Source organism: Coniosporium apollinis, assembly GCF_000281105.1.
Source record: "Coniosporium apollinis CBS 100218 chromosome Unknown supercont1.26, whole genome shotgun sequence".
NCBI classification, from domain to species: Eukaryota; Fungi; Ascomycota; class Dothideomycetes; genus Coniosporium; species Coniosporium apollinis.
Window position 1 is genome coordinate 165,007 of NW_006913288.1, and position 16,927 is coordinate 181,933.

The window sequence follows — 16,927 nt, forward strand, 5'->3', positions numbered from 1 at the left end:
ACAGCACCTCGCACCTCAGAGCTCGCCAACTCTATGGACAACTTTCCCGCTCCCGGACAAAGCGACCACAACTCATTAGAGAGATATACCCTAAGCCAGTTCGCACAGCCGCTTGCTCGGCCATCGACTTCCACTCCCTTCCCCCATGGCGGACGTCCGCTGCCCGTCGAACCACGACACTTCCTCGACCAAACGCTCAGCGTTCCCCATGGCATTCACAATACAGCCCGCAATGCGGAGCAGAAGCAAAGTACGGCAAGGCCACCAAAGTCAGCGGTGCCCTTAGCGGAGGTCCTGAACAACGAGGGCGGTTCCACAGTCTTCGGCGGATCACTCCATGACATACTAGACGACACGAGCGCTCGGAAGCGCATGAAGCTAGACGGTGCGGAGCTGTTGACGCTGCCGAAACCGCATCCACCGCCCAAGAAAGGGACGAGGAGGAGGATTCCGCCACTGCTGCAGGGACTGCACCAGCCGCCGCCCGATGCGGGATTGTTTCCTCCTATCTCCTCGGAGCCGCCTGTCAAGAAGGCTCAGGTTGTACCTGTTGCCGAGGAGGCTGCTGTGGAGACTACTGTGAAACTCGTGGCGAATGTACAGGATGCTGAGTCGCAGCTGCAGCCGCCCGCTGACGCGGATGCGAAAAAGCCGTCCAAAGGTAGGAAGCGCAGAAGATGGACGGAACAGGAGACGAACGACCTGCTGTGTGGTGTGGCCAAATTCGGTATCGGCAGCTGGAAGAAGATTCTATCGCATTCGGAGTACTCGTTCCAGGATCGAAATGCCGTGGATCTGAAAGATAGATTTCGCGTCTGTCGGCCTGATGATTATCGAAAGCTCAATACAGTCGATGGACCTAGAATAGCGTCCCCGACCGCAGCTCAATCTACTAGCGCCGCTACTGAAAGAGTGCCAGTCAAGGCAGTCTCAAATCTGATATCCTCGAACATACTCCAGCCATGCGAGCCTAAGACCTGCCCCTCAAAACCAGAACCATGTCCTCCGGACCGCAAGCATCGCAAGGGTGCCGAAGACCTCCTTCGCATCGGGATCGAGGAGCCGTTCCGCAAAAGCAGTCATCGTGAGCGCAGAGCTTTCACCGAGGAAGAGGATGCTGCTCTCCTACAAGGCTACGAAAAGCACGGACCGCACTGGAAAGCAATACGCGATGACCCAGAGCTGGGACTCTCCAGCCGGAGACATCCACTAGATCTGCGAGATCGCTTCCGCAACCGCTTCCCAGAGAAGTACACCGAAGCCGGGTACAAGCTCCGTCCAAAAAGCGCGTCGAAGCAAGACCCCACATCAGAAGCCGCAACAGCCTCGAACATGGCTACCAGTACGAAGAGTCCTCTGCCAACTGGCCCAGACCACCCACGCCCCGCTACCTCCATCCCGCCCACCTCAGCAAACCAACCACCCCCAAAGCCCTTCGCCTTCTGGAGCACCCATCTCCCCGACAGCGCCGACTTCGACTTCCTCTCCGAGCCCACCACAACCTCCAGCCCCATAATCCTCAACCGCGACATCCTCGACTTCGTCGACACGAACCTGCCCCCGCTGTCCTCGAGCCTATTCACCCACATCAACCCTGGGCTGCTGGACACGTTGCTGCCGCCTAGTAAGGCCGTCGGCACGCTGCCGCAGCTTCCTTTGGGCCTGCCGAGTCTGGTGAGGCCGTCGGGTCCCGGGCCAGGGACTGGGACGGGGATGGGGCCGGGGAATTTCATGGGGCAGGGGCCGCCGCTTGCGAGTTTGCTCCATGCGGGTAGTGGACGGGGCGGGCAGGCGGGTGTTAGTTTGCCGCCGCTGGCCGATTTGGGGTCGGGGGTTGATGCGCAGCCGGCGGGGTACTTTCTAGAGGAACTACCGGCGCTGAGGAGTGCGACGGACGGCGGAGAAGGCGAGAGGAACTGACAAGGTCAAGTCAAGCTTGCTTAGGCATTTTCCGGGCCATATAATCAAAGCCATTTATAGCAACCGTGAATCCTCATAGCGTAAACCCCCGACTGATACCGCTGCTCTAGAAACGTCTCCATGGGCCGACAGGAAGGTGAGGTATAGCTCTTCATTACAAGGCAGGTCATCACTCAATCGGTGAGCTTCTTCTCGTCTTATCCTACGACATCGAAACACGGCACTCCCCTCTTCCGCCGGCCTCCCTCACCACATGGCCTCTCATTCTCTCCAAATACCCCCAAACATTGAACAAACCGCTGCCTCATTCACCCTCTTCAGTATACGTCGTCCCCCCTTCCCAATGGGAGACTCGTTTGTCAAAAGAGGCAGATCAACCCCCCCATCCACCACACCTCCAATCATTGCCTTGACCAAATGCACTGGGTACCCATGCCTGCTTCATGGCTGGGTGCTGGCACGAGTGGCGGAACACAACCACTTCCATCCCCGACGCACAAAACGAATCGGACGGCGAGGGAGAGCGGGTGATTTTGGGCTGAAGCGGAGTCCTGCGAGGGCTTGTCAAGGCGTTGGAAGTGCTTTGTTAAGCGTCAGCCGGCTTTTTTTGTGGCAGCAATTCGAAGATCTGTATCTCCACGTTCCACCCTTGAACTCTGGGTCGAAATGTCTTAGCATGATGAGCGGGTTTGGAGACCTTGCAGCGTGTTATCCACATTGCATACTAACGGGATAACGCCACCTCGGCCTTACATGTAAACGACTAGAATCACGTCAAGGTATTGCGTCTGTCTCAGCGAAGATGCAAGATAACCCCCCATGATGTTGCCGGATCTCGGGCTTCAAAGATCCACGGTCACTTGAGACGCTTCTCGGCGGAACCAAGCGAGCGGAGAATTGTCACACAAGTCGCAAGTATGAGAGTGGAAGCAGCATCCTTATTCATGAACTCATTCTAGAATTACAAAGGGGGGATTATTAGTGCTATTCGCCACGCAAACAAACAGATTGAAAGCAGAGCCATGAACCGATCTCAATTCCCTCCCTTCGAGAGCACAACCCAAACCCAATCCGCAGCAGAAGTGGAGAGGAGATCCCCACCAGCGCAAGCCTCCGCTCTCCGAACCCTGTCCAACATCAGAGATAGACCAGGACTCAGCCCATAGGTAGAGTTGGTGTCCCGATCCGCTCAATGACACCTTTTCAGGAGCAATCCCAGACGCTGTTACGACCAGCAAGGCCTAGACGACAGGCCCATCATGCACGCCATTCGTCCCCGGCGCATGCACTCCCGCACCATTAGTATGTTTCTCATGGCCCGGGCCACCCCTAAAGAAGCTGCCATGAACAGCAGGATCATCATCATAGTCGCGGATCCTGAGCCCCAGACGAGCCGGGTCGATGTTGCGGTGGCCCCAGATGAGCAAGGCGCCGAAGACAACCTTGGAGCCGAAGTCGAGCACGCCGTAGAAGACCATCTCCGAGTCTGGCGCAATCACGTTGCCGCCCTCGCACAGGCCCCACGCGATCGGATACAGAATCCACAGCAGCGCTTGCAGGCTGCCGCACATGGTGTAGACGCGGCCGACATCGGTGCCGCGCGCGTTGGCGTGCTTGCGCCCTTCCCAGACGAGCAGGTAGATGATGTAGAGCAGGGCGGCGCAGCCTGTGGGGGACGGTGTCAGTGGGTAGTTGGTTTTGTGGGGGTAGGGAGACGGGAGAGACTCACCGAAGGCAAAGTAGCCCCATTTGTAGCTGCTCTGCGTCAGGGCGCCGGCGAGGCCGCACACGATCATGAACCAGTCGACGAAGATGGCCCAGAGGATCGTGGGCCAGGGCAGGCCGGCGGTGAGGAGGAGGTCCATGAGTAGCAAGGCCGTTGTGATGAACCTGCCGTTGTGTTCAGCGTGCAGTCTCGGGCCACTTTCTGCGCAATGCTCACCAGTCGATGTAGCGGACGTAGAATATCTGGCGGAAGATACCCCGCACCTTTGGGTCAGAGCGGCGGAACTCCACCGGGATAGGCGTGAAGCCCAGGTTAGAGGCCATGCTGAAGTAGGAAACGAAGGCCGTCATGGTGATAGCCGCGGTGATGTAGTAGAAGACGCGGTGCGTGCGCGGCTTGCGAGTCGACAGCGCGATGAAGACCAGCGTCGCGAGGCCCATGACGGCGCACCAGGCCCAGAGGAAGTCAGAGCCGCGGACGGTGATGCCGATGTCTGCCGTCGCGCCATTGGCAGTGCGGTCTGGAGCAGCGGGTTAGCAGGCGAGGGAAGCGACGCCGACATGGAAGAAAGCACTCACCGTTGACCCTCAGCGCGTTGTTGCGCTTGAAGAGATCTGCCATCTTTAAGGTTGTTGGTTGACTATGCTTCAGCAGTGATATGAAAGCCTGAGTGTGTTGTGAGGAGTGGATAGCGGAAGTTATGGTGGACCGCGAAAGGAAATTGAGCTGAGGAATGCTCGATGTGAGGGGGGGAAGGCACAGGATATTTGGGATCGAGAAGGCAGGCTTTTGAGAGTGAAACACCTGCCATTCGCGCACCATGACGCCCAGGGCCGCTTTAAGCTGCCGGCAGCGTATCAACCCGATTGCCCTCCGAGCACATGCGATCAAAAGGCTACCGACGCAGCGACCACGTCAGTTACCGGCCAACGGGCACTTTGATTCATTGTGAGATCACATCATCCATCCCTGCGAACGGAGCGGTATCAGGTTCCGCTCCCTCCAAGTTGTGGGCGCTGAAGGGATTCTTGCATCTCACTCGCGCTAGTGCTCTTGCCAGAGATTTGATTGAGCGCGGCGGCCATGATGGGGAGTTGTTGCGATACCTGACGTTGACGATGGCTTTCCGTTGTCCGGTGCGCTTGGCCGGCAGACGCCTCCCGGTCGCTCTTCCAGCGGCTAGCAGGCCTCAGGCAAGCCAAGCGAGCGCGCTACAGCACTCAAGCTTTGCTAGACTGGAGCTTGCTGCGACCTTCAATTTTCTGTTTGCTGAACACCTCACTGCGTTCACGAAGGATACAAAACTTCAAGGTCGACGAGCCGCTTGGGCAGATGTTCAACAACATCGCCGTGGTGTTCGCACCCCAAACACAAAACGCGCCCTTCCAACGATAACGGACACGCTGCTGACACATGTGATCGCCAAAACCTGCTTCCGCCCAAGAAGATTAATAATTTCCTCTGTCCACCTGCCCTCCCATCCCAGCTCGTTTTCCCTGCAATAATCCCAGAAACCGTTGGCCGCCGCACTGCGATTCGCGTTTCCCATGTGGTGTGATCTTCGATGCTGCAACGCCATTCGCGATCTGCCGCACGTGCCAGCGCAACGCTGCCGACGATTCCGGCAACGGATGGCATGAGAGTTTCATGATTCCGCCCAGAGCCGCGATTGGCTGCCGAATCGGGGGGGGGAGCTTGCGAGTAGTAAACTCCAAGTATACGGCTTGGCGTGGTAGGATAGGGGAGTACTGAGCACCATGAATCTGCTGCACGGCGAGTCAGAGATCTCACTATATTTACTTCTTATTGTCTATCCACTCATGGAAGTGGAAGGGGACCAAATGCCCAGTCCCCATTCGTCTTCATCGCACCGCAACATCACCTAGCCCAAACCCCCAACATAACCGCCAACAGCAGCACCAAAACCGTCCAGTGCACCCAGCTCAGCACCGGGCTCACTTGCACCTCATCAATCCCGCTTCCCCTTTCTCTCCCCCTCTTAGCGGCTACTCCCGTCTTCCCCCCTTCGCTCCACGGCATCTCTCCGCACCCCAAATCCCCCAAAATCTGCTGACTCACCACCTTCGCGCCTGCCAGCACAATCGGCACGCCCGTCCCGGGATGCGTGCTCGCGCCCACAAAGTACAGACTCCCAATCTTCGGGTGCTTCGTCTTCGGTCTAAAGCTCAGCACGTTAAAGAAGCTGTGGCTGAGCCCCAAGATGGCGCCGCGATCGAGGTTGAAGACCTCTTTCCACGACGGCGGGGTATTGACGGACTCATGGAGGATGGCGGCGGAGAGGTCAACGCCGGTGCGTGCCAGGATGGTTGCGAGGACCGTGGAGCGCGCGTGCGCGATGAGGGATGGCCAGTCCTGCGTCGTGGAGGGTGAGTCGGATGTCCCCTTGTGCGTGGCAGCGGTGCCGTTGGCGCTGATGCTGCCATTGCTGTTGCTGCCCCCGTCGCTGCTGCCGCTGCTCTCGAGCAAATGCCCCACGGGCACAAGTACCACCACCGCCTCCTTCCCCTCCGGCGCCGCAGACGGGTCCACACGACTGGGCACATTAACGTAGAAGCTCGGCTTCTTAGGAATGAGGTGCTGCTTAAAAATACTATCAAAACTCTCCCTATACTCATCCGCGAGGAAGATGTTATGCGCCGCGAGCGCTGGCACCGGCTGGTCTAGCGCCCAGTAGAAGGAGATGGAGCTGCAGGACGCGGCGCGCTTGGCGAGGGAGCGCGCGGAAGGAGAGGGCGGCAGGAGTGAGGCGTAGGCGTAGACGAGGTCCGCGTTGCAGATCACGACGTCGGCGGTGAGGGTCTCGCCGGTCGTGAGAACGACGCCGGTGGCGGTGGTGTTGTCGGAGGAGAGGAGGATGCGGGAGATGGGGGTCGAGAGGCGGTAGGTTACGCCGAGGCGCTCGCCGATGCGGACGATGCCTTCGATGACCTGGTGTGTGCCTAGCTTAGCTTGCCAACTGGTACATTGTAATCAAGGGCTGGCGATGCCCACCTTATGGAAGCCTCCCAACGGATACCATATCCCCTCCGCCAGCTCCGTGTACTGCAGCAGACTATACGTCCCCGGCGCGTCAAACGGGCTCATGCCCATATACATGCTCCCAAACGTGAACACGCGCCGCAGCCGCTCCGTCCAGAAGTACTTGCTCGCGCGGCTGTAGATGCTCTCGAACGGGTGCAGCGCAAGCAGGTGCCGCAGAAAGCTCGGCCGCGCCATGCTGAGCAGGCTCGTGAAGTTCTTGCGCAGCACATGCGTCACGCTGAGCTCGTAGTGGCGGTGCGATTCCTGCAGGAAGCCCAGATACCGCTCGAAGCCGTCCTTGCCTTCCCATTTCTCGATCTCCTCTTTCATGCGCGCCAGGTCGGTCGACAGCTCGAAGGACTCGCCGTCGCCGAACCAGAGGTGGTAGTTCGGCTCGCATTTCACTAGCGTGATGCCTTCGGCTTCGAGCGAGGTGTCGAGGTCGCGGTAGGTTTCGGCGAAGAGGTGGGGGAGGAGGAGCAGCGAGGGGCCTTGGTCGAAGCGCTGTGCAGCGCTGTGTCAGTCGATTCTGACGGGTTGTGTGCAAAAGGTGGCCTTACGAAGCCATCGCGGTGGATGAGCGAGCAGCGGCCGCCGGTGAAGTCGTTCTTCTCGACGACGGTCACCTTGAAGCCGGCTTTCGCGAGGCGCGCTGCTGTTGCTACGCCGCCCACCCCGGCGCCTATATACAGTCAGTAAACTGGCCCCAGCTCTGTTAGGCAGGCAGTAAATCACCGATTATAATGGCAGTCTTCTGCCTCGTTGTTTCGCTCATCGCGCGAGGAATCGGTGCTTCTTCACATGCTGGCGGTTGGTTGAGTAAATACTAACACTAGAACGCCGTTACATGACGTGCGCTATCGCCCGTTCGGCATTCCGGACTTGGTTAAGCCGCGATTGGCTCCCGCAGACGATACTACCTAGGCCTGAAGGTGTTCTACAAGTACTTATGGATCGTTTGGGGAGTCGACGGTCCATTTGCCTACCGATCAACTAACGAGAACAGTCTCGTCTTGGGTATCAAGTATCTACATAGGTACAGCGGTATTAGGTTATGCAATTATCCAACCCCCTTATGATGCATCACCGGCTGAGCGCCCGCCACGCAACCAAGACGCGTCTCAGCTTAGGTACCGTTGCCCTGCCGGCCTTGACCTGGTATCCCTTCTGTCTAAGCACGCGTCCAATCTCCATGTAGCTCTCGACCGCCACTCTCATCGGCGCTCGAGCCTCGACAGGCAGCTCTTCAATAGCTCCTCTCGCTTCTCCGTACAGACTAAAAGCTCTATCTAGCAGTTTCTGGCGGAGTCTCTCTATGCGTTCGCCCTCCGGTTTTTTGATCACTGCTTCCGGCGTCAGGTCCTCCTGCTCCAACCATGACGTAGGGATGTAAACACGCTTGATCGCTGCGTCGACAGCGATGTCGCGCGCAATGTTGACATATTGGAGCGCTATGCCCATCTTCGCGCCGGCATCGACCAGGCGCCGCCGAGTCGCTGGAGCGATAGGGCCGGGGATGTGGTGGAAGACGAGCTCGAGGCAGAGCTCCGCTACGGTGCCCGCGACGCATGCGCCGTAGAAGTCTAGAACGTTGGCGTTTACGATGGGAAAGTACGCCGGTGTAGGGCCTGAGGGGTTTTCGGAGAAGATGAGATCCATCTCGAAGCCCTTCAGGAGGTCGTAGAGCGGTTGTTTCGGCAGGTAATTGGTCGGCAGTTGCAGTGGAGCTGTGCGTGCCCATGGTGGGAAGTTTGCCACAACATAGCTCCGGACTGAGTGTGACTTTTCAGAGTAGTTGTAGGATCTGTCCAGAAAGGTGCGGAGTCTGTTGATCCATTGTCTTGACGAGGCAACGGTGCCTTCGTCGATGAGGTCGTCAGCTACGCGGCAAAAGGAGTACAGAACGATCATGTCGATGCGCAATCGGCCTTCGAAGGTCCCACTCGCGAGGTAGAAGCTGCGGCTTTTCTTTCGAAGCCTGGCCACAGCGTCCGTCAGGCCGGCAATACGCTCCTCGTCGTACTTGGATGCCGGCGTCAAGAGCGCCTTGACCAGAAGCAACGGCGACGGCATTGCGGGTAGTTCCGGAAAGAGGTGCGGGAAAGTGTCGAGGATGGCCAAGGCATTGTCAAAAGCGACGAGCCCGAACACGATCAGGGTGTTGGTTAGCAGGAAGAAGACAGCTTCCCTTGGCATGAGTTAGCGTCCTGGTACATTGCGCGCCCAAGGTTCTGCTAAACTTACTCAATTTCCAGATGCGGCCATAAATGGATACCCAGCTTCGTCCCAGACTCTATTACCCATGTACCTCTTTTTAAAGCCAACGTGTCTACGATCCAAAGGTACAACGTCGGTGCGAAGATTGGTAGCAAAGTATTAGACTTCGGAAGGCCAATGATGAATTGGTATGCTAGGCTCCTGTTTCCGTCATCCGGTTAGTTGGGACCTAGACTGCATGGCTGTTTCGAACACGCGTACCAGAGGAGCAGCAGGAAGGGACATGCCCAAACTACTATTAAGCCCATGTAAACTCCCACGCCTCCGCGTCCAATGAGAGAAACTCCAGATGCAATGCTCAAGCTCAGAACGAGCTGGCCTGCCCATTTGTAATACCTCCAGAGAGAGCCGGGTGTGCGGCGCACGTCGGTAGAAGGCCCCTCACTGCGGAGATGTATTGGATGAAAGGTGGGCTTGCTGAAGAGCAAGTACAGCAGAGTTGTGTTATATGTCTGGACGACGAAGAAGAATATCTCCTCGGCCGGTATAGCAAACAGCGTCGGGCCTACTATGGCCTCTGGTGGGTAGCTCCATATGCGAGTCCGTATTAAGTGCGAGTCCCACGGGATAGTCGAAAGGACGGCGATCTGCTCGGGTTAGCCATTGGAGTTGTCGGAGGTGTTTCAGAACTGCTGACGGTCGCCAAGAACAGGATCTTATACACATCTAATCGAGTCAGGAGCGGGCGGTAAACAAAGGTGAGGGCTACAGCCACGGGTATGGTGTATTTGAGGTGCCTGGAGCAGTTCAGTATGCGCGCACAGGCAGCTGCTTGTACTGCCACACGTACACAAGCGCATAGTCGAAGCCCATGGCGCTCTGGTGACGAAGAGCTGCGTGCTACGGTGCCATAACAACAGCGTTGAAGTTTGGAGATGGGACGACGCGGGAAGAGCCGTGGTGTAGCGTGTGTGTCGATGCGAAGGATATCAGGTGTAACCGCGGATGAGACGCGACTGGATGTCCAGATGAAGAACGGCGACCACACTACTCCAGCAACGCCCGGGTAAGCGGTTTTTGAGGTGGTCAACCTCGACTCAACCTGAAGTCCCGCTTTACCAGCATCCCAAGCGGAGTCGGACAGTCGGCGCAAAAGCAAGATCCGGGATCTGCTCGAGCAGCTGGGGGCGGGGAGGTTGACGGACGCCATGCCCGAAGCGGGTAAAGCGGCAAGTCGTGCAGCGGACAAGGGGGAAAAACGCGCCAACGATCCCTGCCACGCGCGCCAGACCGCTCGTGTAACCGTCCTCGAAGTCCGTGCGCAAGCTACGGGCGTCATCGATGCCTGATGCCTGCAGCTTGCATTCCTGTCATTCCAAGTTCTGCTAGAGTCGAAACCGTGCGGGGACGACAACCTGGAACGACATCCTGGAACACTCACTGAGGCCCACGAGGCCCAACATGCCCTGGAAGACTTTCATTTGATGCTCCCCGCTTTCCTCAGCAATGCAGCGGCAGGACCCGCTTCACATGCTCGCAGATGCCTGAGGTGTTTGCGCTATGCGCCGGATCGACCACTTCATCGCATCATCGGCCGCAAGCATCGACAAGCTTCAACTCAGCCGTTGCTTCGACACGCTGAGCCTTGGAGTTGTTCACAGTGGACTGCAACTACCAGCACCATTCCATCTGCGCCCGTCCAGTATGCTCATACAGCGCTAAGACTAGGGAAGCTCAATCGCTTCTACACCACTGCCAGCTCTGTGGACGGAACCCCATTGCTCCTCGACGCCGAGCAATCAAGCATGTCTCTGAAGAGGAAAAGAGGACAGAAGCATCCTTATCTCTCAGGCAACTTCGCGCCAATCCAGCAGACACGACCCCTAACGCCGTGTACCTACGAGGGGACTATCCCAGAAGAACTTGCAGGTGGCCAGTATGTACGGAATGGAGGCAACCCGCTATTGAACGAAGACCTTGGACGTGATGCCCACTGGTTCGACGGAGACGGCATGCTTAGCGGGGTGGCTTTTCGACGGTCAGAAAGAGATGGATCGATACGGCCGGAGTTTGTCAATCAATATATCCACACCGATCTGTACCTGTCGACCTTGGCTACGCCGTCATTGAGGAGAGCAATCCTTCCGAGTATCGCAACGCTGGTGAACCCGCTTTCGAGGCTGGTTACCATCATGCTGCGAATCTTCAGGGCGGTCTTCCTGGTCCTCCTCTCTCATCTGCCAGGTTCGGAGCACGCTATCAAGCGGATAAGCGTTTCCAACACGGCCATCTACTACCATGACGGGAGAGCGCTGGCGACCTGTGAGAGCGGACCGCCTATGCGGATACAGTTACCGGGATTGGAAACTGTTGGCTGGTACGATGGTAATACAGCAGAAGGTGAGGGAGTAAAGCCAGACGCGCAGGGTTTTGGTGGCACGGGACTATTCAGCTTCCTCAAAGAGTCCACTACAGGCCATCCGAAGGTCGATCCCGTAACGGGAGAGCTGGTCCTCTTCCACAACACCTTTGTGTCTCCATACTGCCATTACTCCTTAATCCCGGACACCAGCAAGCCATCGGCAACAAGAAAGATAATTAACGCTCCAGTCCCCGGCATGCGCTCCGCAAAGATGATGCACGACTTTGGCGTATCACGATCTCACGCCGTCATCATGGATCTTCCGCTCTCACTCGACCCACTCAACCTCCTCAAGAACAAGCCAATCGTCACCTACGACTCTTCCCGGCCTTCGCGCTTCGGGGTCTTTCCTCGCACAGAACCCCACAAGGTCCGCTGGTTCGAGACCTCCGCCTGCTGCATCTTCCACACAGCCAACGCCTGGGACAGCCACGACGCCAACGGCAACGTCACGACTGTAAACCTGCTCGCCTGCCGCCTCACCTCCGCGAGCCTCGTCTTCAGCGCCGGCAACATCGCCGCACTCCAGCCCATGCCGACGCAGGAGACTGTCGACGCCGTCAAGCGCTCCATCTCGTTCTTCGACCACTATGACGACGACGATGCCGCTCACGCCAGCGCGCACGCGAACCCCTCCGTCTCAGCCGCCTACGACCGCGCCCCCGCCCTCGAGTCCCCCCGCCCCACAGAAAAGACGCCACTCCTATCAAGTCCTTCTCCCTCCCTCTCACCTCCCCCTCCCGCGACCGTCGCAGCCGAGGAAGAAGAGCAATGCCGCCTCTACCACTACACCTTCTCCCTCTCCCACCCCACGCCGACCATCACCGCGCAGTACGCCCTCTCAGCCCTCCCCTTCGAATTTCCGACCCTGAACCCCACCGCCGAGATGGCCGCGGCCCGCTACATCTACGGCTGCAGCACGACCGCAGCCTCCTTCGGCGCGGCGCTCGGCCGCGCGGCGAAAATCGACGTCCTGCTGAAGATAGACGCCACGACACTGATCGCGCGCGCCGCGACCACGAAACCGGCACCAGTAACCGGCTGCGTCGACACGCGCGCCATGTCCGCCGTGCTCAGCAGCACCGATGCCACCGACCCGATCCGCGCGTTCCGCATGCCGGCCGGGTGGTGCGCGCAAGAAGCGCGCTTCGTGCCACGCGCGCACAGCGCGGCCGAAGACGACGGATACCTCCTCTTCTACGCCTTCGACGAGGCGCAGCTCGATGTCGAGGGCGAGTGTCCGCCCACTGCGGTGTCTGAGCTCTGGGTCCTGGATGCGCGCGATATGAGGAGCGTGGTTTGTAGGGTCAGCCTGCCGCAGAGGGTGCCGTATGGACTGCATGGGAACTGGTTTGGCGAGGAGGCGATTGCGAAGCAGAGGGGTGTGGAGAGTGTGAGGGTGGCGAGAGGGCCGGGGGCTGGTGGGGAGGGGAGTTGGGCCTGGAGGGCATGGATGGGGGGGAGGAGGTTCTTGGAGAGGGCGATTGCCTAATCTGCAGGGAGCGGATCCTAACTTTTTTCTTTTGGGTAGCTGGCGATAAGGAGTCGGCGCTACTATTGGGGCAGCATGGGGATTTCAAAGGGAAGGGTGCTGTGCGACGTAAGTGACGGATGAAATGGTCACCGGAATCTCACCAGATTAGTTGTAGTGTAAATACACCCCCAAATTATCAGATTCAAGCACAGGGAAGCGCGAAAGAGCCGACAGACTGCATAGCCCCATCGTCTATGATTTCTATCCATCTATATAGTCCCCCCAGGCCAGCCCACCTACCCCCCAGCCAACCGCCACGCCCGCAACGGCAGCGCCTGCAGCCGCCCCGCCGCCGGCCGGATAAAGCCCCAAAACGTCACAACGCCGATAATAATGCACATCACATTGACGATATAGTAGCCATCCGTCGTGATGGTGCAAGTCCCGCCGCCGTCAATGCAGCGGTGCTTGTCTGCCTCGAGGGCGCATGAGAAGGGGGTCGTGACGAGGGGGCCTTTGAGGGAGTCGACGTTTTTAGGGGGGGAAGAGGGGGGCGAGCAAGTTGCGGCGGTGAAGAGGTCGACGAACTTGAGGATGAAGTAGCGGGGGAAGGTGCCGCCGAGGTTGGAGACGCTTCAAGTTTTGTTAGCTGAAACGAAAGAAGGAGGAGGAGGAGAGCGACTTACGTAGCCAGCAACGTCATATACGTCCCCCCAATGACCGGATCCGCGATCCTGGCATGGAACGCCGAGACTGCAACGAACATGACCGTGCTCATGAACGTCGAGAAGACGTGCTCCACGATCACCGTAAGGAGGTACCACGTCGTGACGCCCCCCGCCGGGAAAATCATGACCACAAACTGCGCAAACCCCGCCGCGATCAGGCGTCCCACAAACGCCCAGCACCACAGCTGCATCGGCGGGTACGTCTGGGACCACACGCCCGCATAGTAGCCAAGCGCGAGCTCAAATGGGAAGTCGATCAACACAGTCAAGGCGAGATCTTCCTGGCTGAACCCCTTATCCAGCAGCTTGAGATTCGTAACCGCATCGTTGGCCTGAAACCCGATTTTCGCGATCAGGTGGATAACGATGAAGGTCTGAATGTTGCGCAGCTTGAGGATGCCGCCCATGACTTTGTAGACTTCCCAGACGCCCTCTGTGTTCTTGGTCCTTTCTTCCTTTTTCAGGAGGGCGAGGCCGAGCGTCACGAGCAGGTACGCCCAGCCCCACAGGGTTAGGTAGCCGCCCAGCGTTATGAGGCCGTGGTCCAGCGGCGTGGTGCGGAACCATTTGTTGGCGAAGTCTTTGGAATTAAAGGCCAGGAAGACGGTGTAGGAGAGGAATTGGCCGGCGGTTAGGCCGACGGTTTGCGCTGTGGAGGCGTAGGAGAGGTTCTCAGGGGAGAGGAGCGTGAGCGCCCAGCCTGTCAATAGATCAGTCAACCACGCTCAGACTTGTTCAACTGCCAAGGGTGTGCTCACCGTCGACTGCGATATCCTGCGTCGCGCACATGAACACCAGAAAAAACCACCACCACGTAAACCCCCAAACACCAGCCCCTCCATCCGCACCCGCATCCACCATCATCTTCTCGGCATGGGCACCCAGCCATATCATCCCGAACCCTGAAAGCGTCTGTATGGGCAATATCCAGCTCTTGCGCCGTCCGACCTTCCGACTCCACACAGCGTCCACAATCGGACTCCACAGCAGCTTCAGCGAGTACGGGTAGCTGGCCAGCGAAAACACGCCAATCTGGCCGTATGACAGATGCGATTTCAGCAGGAACGGCACGCTCCCAGACGCCAGCCCCATGGGTATACCCTGCAAGAAGTACAGCAGCACCAGCAACAGGAAATTCCTCTTATCCTTGTCCGGTAGCTCCGTAAACCCCCTCGACACCGCGCCCCCATCATGTGTCCCCGTCGCCGTGGCCGGCACGGGGCTGTCCAGCGAGAAGTCATCCCGACCCATGAGGTGTTCGGTCTGGGACGAGGGCGAGTCCAGCGAGGCGTGCTTGCGCCGGTGTTCGATGCCGTTCATGGCGCCGGTTGCGTGTCCGTTTTGCGATGCGTGGCCGTTTTGAGAGCCGGGCGAGGGGGTCCGTCCTGCCGCTGGTGGGTTGGGTGAGCGGCCTTTTCGCCGGGGCATCTGGGGGTCGGAGGTAGTTTCGGCGTCGGAAGGGGAGGAGGAGGGCGAGGCGGTCAGGAGGTGGGAGCGCTCAGGGGGTGCGGAAGATGTGTTTATGGGCGGTGGACGCCTCTTGGCCTTCTTTGTTGTTCGCTCTGGAGCGCGGGAGGAGCTGTCGTTTGGCTGGGACAGGTCTTCGAGCTCGACGCCTTGTTCTGCCTGCCTTCGACGCTGCTCCGCTGCGATATTCTGCTCGTGCCGTGCTAGGTGGAGTGGAAGAATGTGGCCGTCATCTGCGGAAAGGGAAGAACGAATGTTGGGAGGGAGCGTGTGGCCTAAGGGAAATGTAGGCATCCATGGGTCGTGGTGAGGGCTCCTGTCCCTCACAGGCTCTGGGGAATTTTGGGGAGCTAGTGCGGCCGGTGACCACGCGTTTATAAACGTGAACGTGTCCACTTCGAGGGGCGGCGACAGGGCTGACGGGAATAAACGACGGGAGCGACAGCGGCTACTCGGACCTAAGCCGGAGTCCTCTGCTCTTGAAGCAAGTGTAACACTCCTCTTGAGTGTCAAGCTCTACTAAAAGATTGTGCTAGCTGACGGCTGTTGAGACGATGCCATGCCTTCCCCCGGCTGATAGCACTGCAGCTGCAGTATCACGTGAGGCCGTGATGCCGAAACGCGATTCCTTGTCGATCCCTTGTCAACACCAAGAGCTTCCCATCACTACCAAGCGGCGCTGGTTGTATTTATAGCGCTCGCAACACTGAAAACCCGCCAGCCATATCGCAGACGCATCCACAATAGTGAACAGATCTCATCTGCAGCGACTGCTGCCTCCTTGTCACCATGGACGAGACAGTTATACCCGACTCCCAGCACGACACCGAACTCGCGCGCATCCGCTCCCAAAGTAAGCCCTATACCCCTTCACCCATCCCATCACCCCGCTAATACAATCCGCCAGTCCAAGCCCTCCGCACCCGTCGCTCCCTCCTCCAAACCACCCTCCTTTCCTCCCCTCATACCCTCACCCGCCTCAACCGCGCAAAAGCCACCCAACACGCCCCTCCCCCAGCCCTCACCGACGCGCTCAAAACCGTCCAATCCCACCACCGCCTCCTGCAACAAACCTCCCACCGCCTCGCCGCCGGCGCAACCGCCTTCCTCGTCCAGGACCCGGACCCCGCAGCCGCCGGCATCGACAGCGGACGCGTGCTGGGCGTGCGCATCGAAGCCAGCGTCCGCGGCCGGTTTGCCGACCCTTACTTCCTGCTGCTGCATCGGCCGTGGCAGGGCTCGGCGGCACTGAGGGTGCACAAGCATACTATTCCGCCGTGTGTACCGCTGCCTGCGCTGCTGGCGCGGTGGCTCCCCGCGCCGCTGGAGAAGGATAAGGAAGGTGCGGGGAAGAGGCAGCGGGGGCGGAGGCAGGATCTTGGCCGCTTGGTTAGGGAGATTAGGAGGGAGGTGTTGAGTCTGCACCTCCGGCTTGCGGCTGTCGAGACCTTGCGGCGGGAAGTTGGGTTGGCGCCTTCTGAGCCCGCTGCAGCGGCGGTCATGGAGGCGACGGAGGAAGAGGATGATGCCATTGATGAGGAACAAGGCGTGGAGCAGCCACCGCGCAGGTCTGACGCTCATGTACCAGCGAAGGGCGGAATAGAGGACATCAAGGCCCTAGATCCCAGCGTGCGCGAAGTAGAAATTACTTGGGCGGATGGGAGGATAGCGAGGATGAAGATTGCGCGGGATGGCAGGATCGAGGGCGCTGTTGTCAGGGAGCATGGAGAGGGCATGAGGGGGAGGAGGAACCGAGATGTTGAGAAGATGATTCTGGGAGGGGATGGAAGAGTTGAGGGGGTCGTGAGACGGCTGCTAGCAAATGAGGGCGGAGGAGGGAGTTGATTAGCGGCAGGGATCCAGGCGTGCGTAGGATGTTAGTATGCGGACAGCATATGTGTGTTGAAAAACAAAAGTGCGGACGTACTACT

At 58.7% G+C, this 16,927-nt stretch overlaps 7 protein-coding genes across 7 annotated transcripts; 3 read left to right on the forward strand and 4 right to left on the reverse strand.

The window, feature by feature from the left end:
- Positions 1-33: 33 nt before the first annotated feature.
- Positions 34-1,920, forward strand: W97_05645 (uncharacterized protein; the record flags this gene model as incomplete). The annotated part of the gene is made up of 1 exon (XM_007783379.1): positions 34-1,920. The coding sequence occupies one exon, from the start codon at positions 34-36 to the stop codon at positions 1,918-1,920; it is 1,887 nt and encodes a 628-aa protein (XP_007781569.1).
- A 1,241-nt stretch (positions 1,921-3,161) lies between these two features.
- On the reverse strand, positions 3,162-4,267 carry W97_05646 (uncharacterized protein; the record flags this gene model as incomplete). The annotated part of the gene is made up of 4 exons (XM_007783380.1): positions 3,162-3,586; positions 3,650-3,810; positions 3,863-4,166; positions 4,225-4,267. The coding sequence occupies 4 exons, from the start codon at positions 4,265-4,267 to the stop codon at positions 3,162-3,164; spliced, it is 933 nt and encodes a 310-aa protein (XP_007781570.1).
- A 1,257-nt stretch (positions 4,268-5,524) lies between these two features.
- W97_05647 (uncharacterized protein) lies at positions 5,525-7,463 on the reverse strand (the record flags this gene model as incomplete). The annotated part of the gene is made up of 4 exons (XM_007783381.1): positions 5,525-6,595; positions 6,659-7,192; positions 7,249-7,370; positions 7,424-7,463. 4 exons carry the CDS (start codon positions 7,461-7,463, stop codon positions 5,525-5,527), a joined length of 1,767 nt encoding a protein of 588 aa, XP_007781571.1.
- Positions 7,464-7,771: 308 nt separating this feature from the next.
- W97_05648 (uncharacterized protein) lies at positions 7,772-9,778 on the reverse strand (the record flags this gene model as incomplete). Its single annotated transcript, XM_007783382.1, has 5 exons — positions 7,772-8,876; positions 8,933-9,103; positions 9,161-9,552; positions 9,603-9,702; positions 9,756-9,778. The coding sequence occupies 5 exons, from the start codon at positions 9,776-9,778 to the stop codon at positions 7,772-7,774; spliced, it is 1,791 nt and encodes a 596-aa protein (XP_007781572.1).
- Positions 9,779-10,710: 932 nt separating this feature from the next.
- On the forward strand, positions 10,711-12,819 carry W97_05649 (uncharacterized protein; the record flags this gene model as incomplete). The annotated part of the gene is made up of 1 exon (XM_007783383.1): positions 10,711-12,819. The coding sequence occupies one exon, from the start codon at positions 10,711-10,713 to the stop codon at positions 12,817-12,819; it is 2,109 nt and encodes a 702-aa protein (XP_007781573.1).
- Positions 12,820-13,097: 278 nt separating this feature from the next.
- Positions 13,098-15,290, reverse strand: W97_05650 (uncharacterized protein; the record flags this gene model as incomplete). Its single annotated transcript, XM_007783384.1, has 3 exons — positions 13,098-13,434; positions 13,488-14,229; positions 14,288-15,290. The coding sequence occupies 3 exons, from the start codon at positions 15,288-15,290 to the stop codon at positions 13,098-13,100; spliced, it is 2,082 nt and encodes a 693-aa protein (XP_007781574.1).
- A 495-nt stretch (positions 15,291-15,785) lies between these two features.
- W97_05651 (uncharacterized protein) lies at positions 15,786-16,841 on the forward strand (the record flags this gene model as incomplete). Its single annotated transcript, XM_007783385.1, has 2 exons — positions 15,786-15,849; positions 15,904-16,841. The coding sequence occupies 2 exons, from the start codon at positions 15,786-15,788 to the stop codon at positions 16,839-16,841; spliced, it is 1,002 nt and encodes a 333-aa protein (XP_007781575.1).
- Between the last annotated feature and the right edge of the window lie 86 nt (positions 16,842-16,927).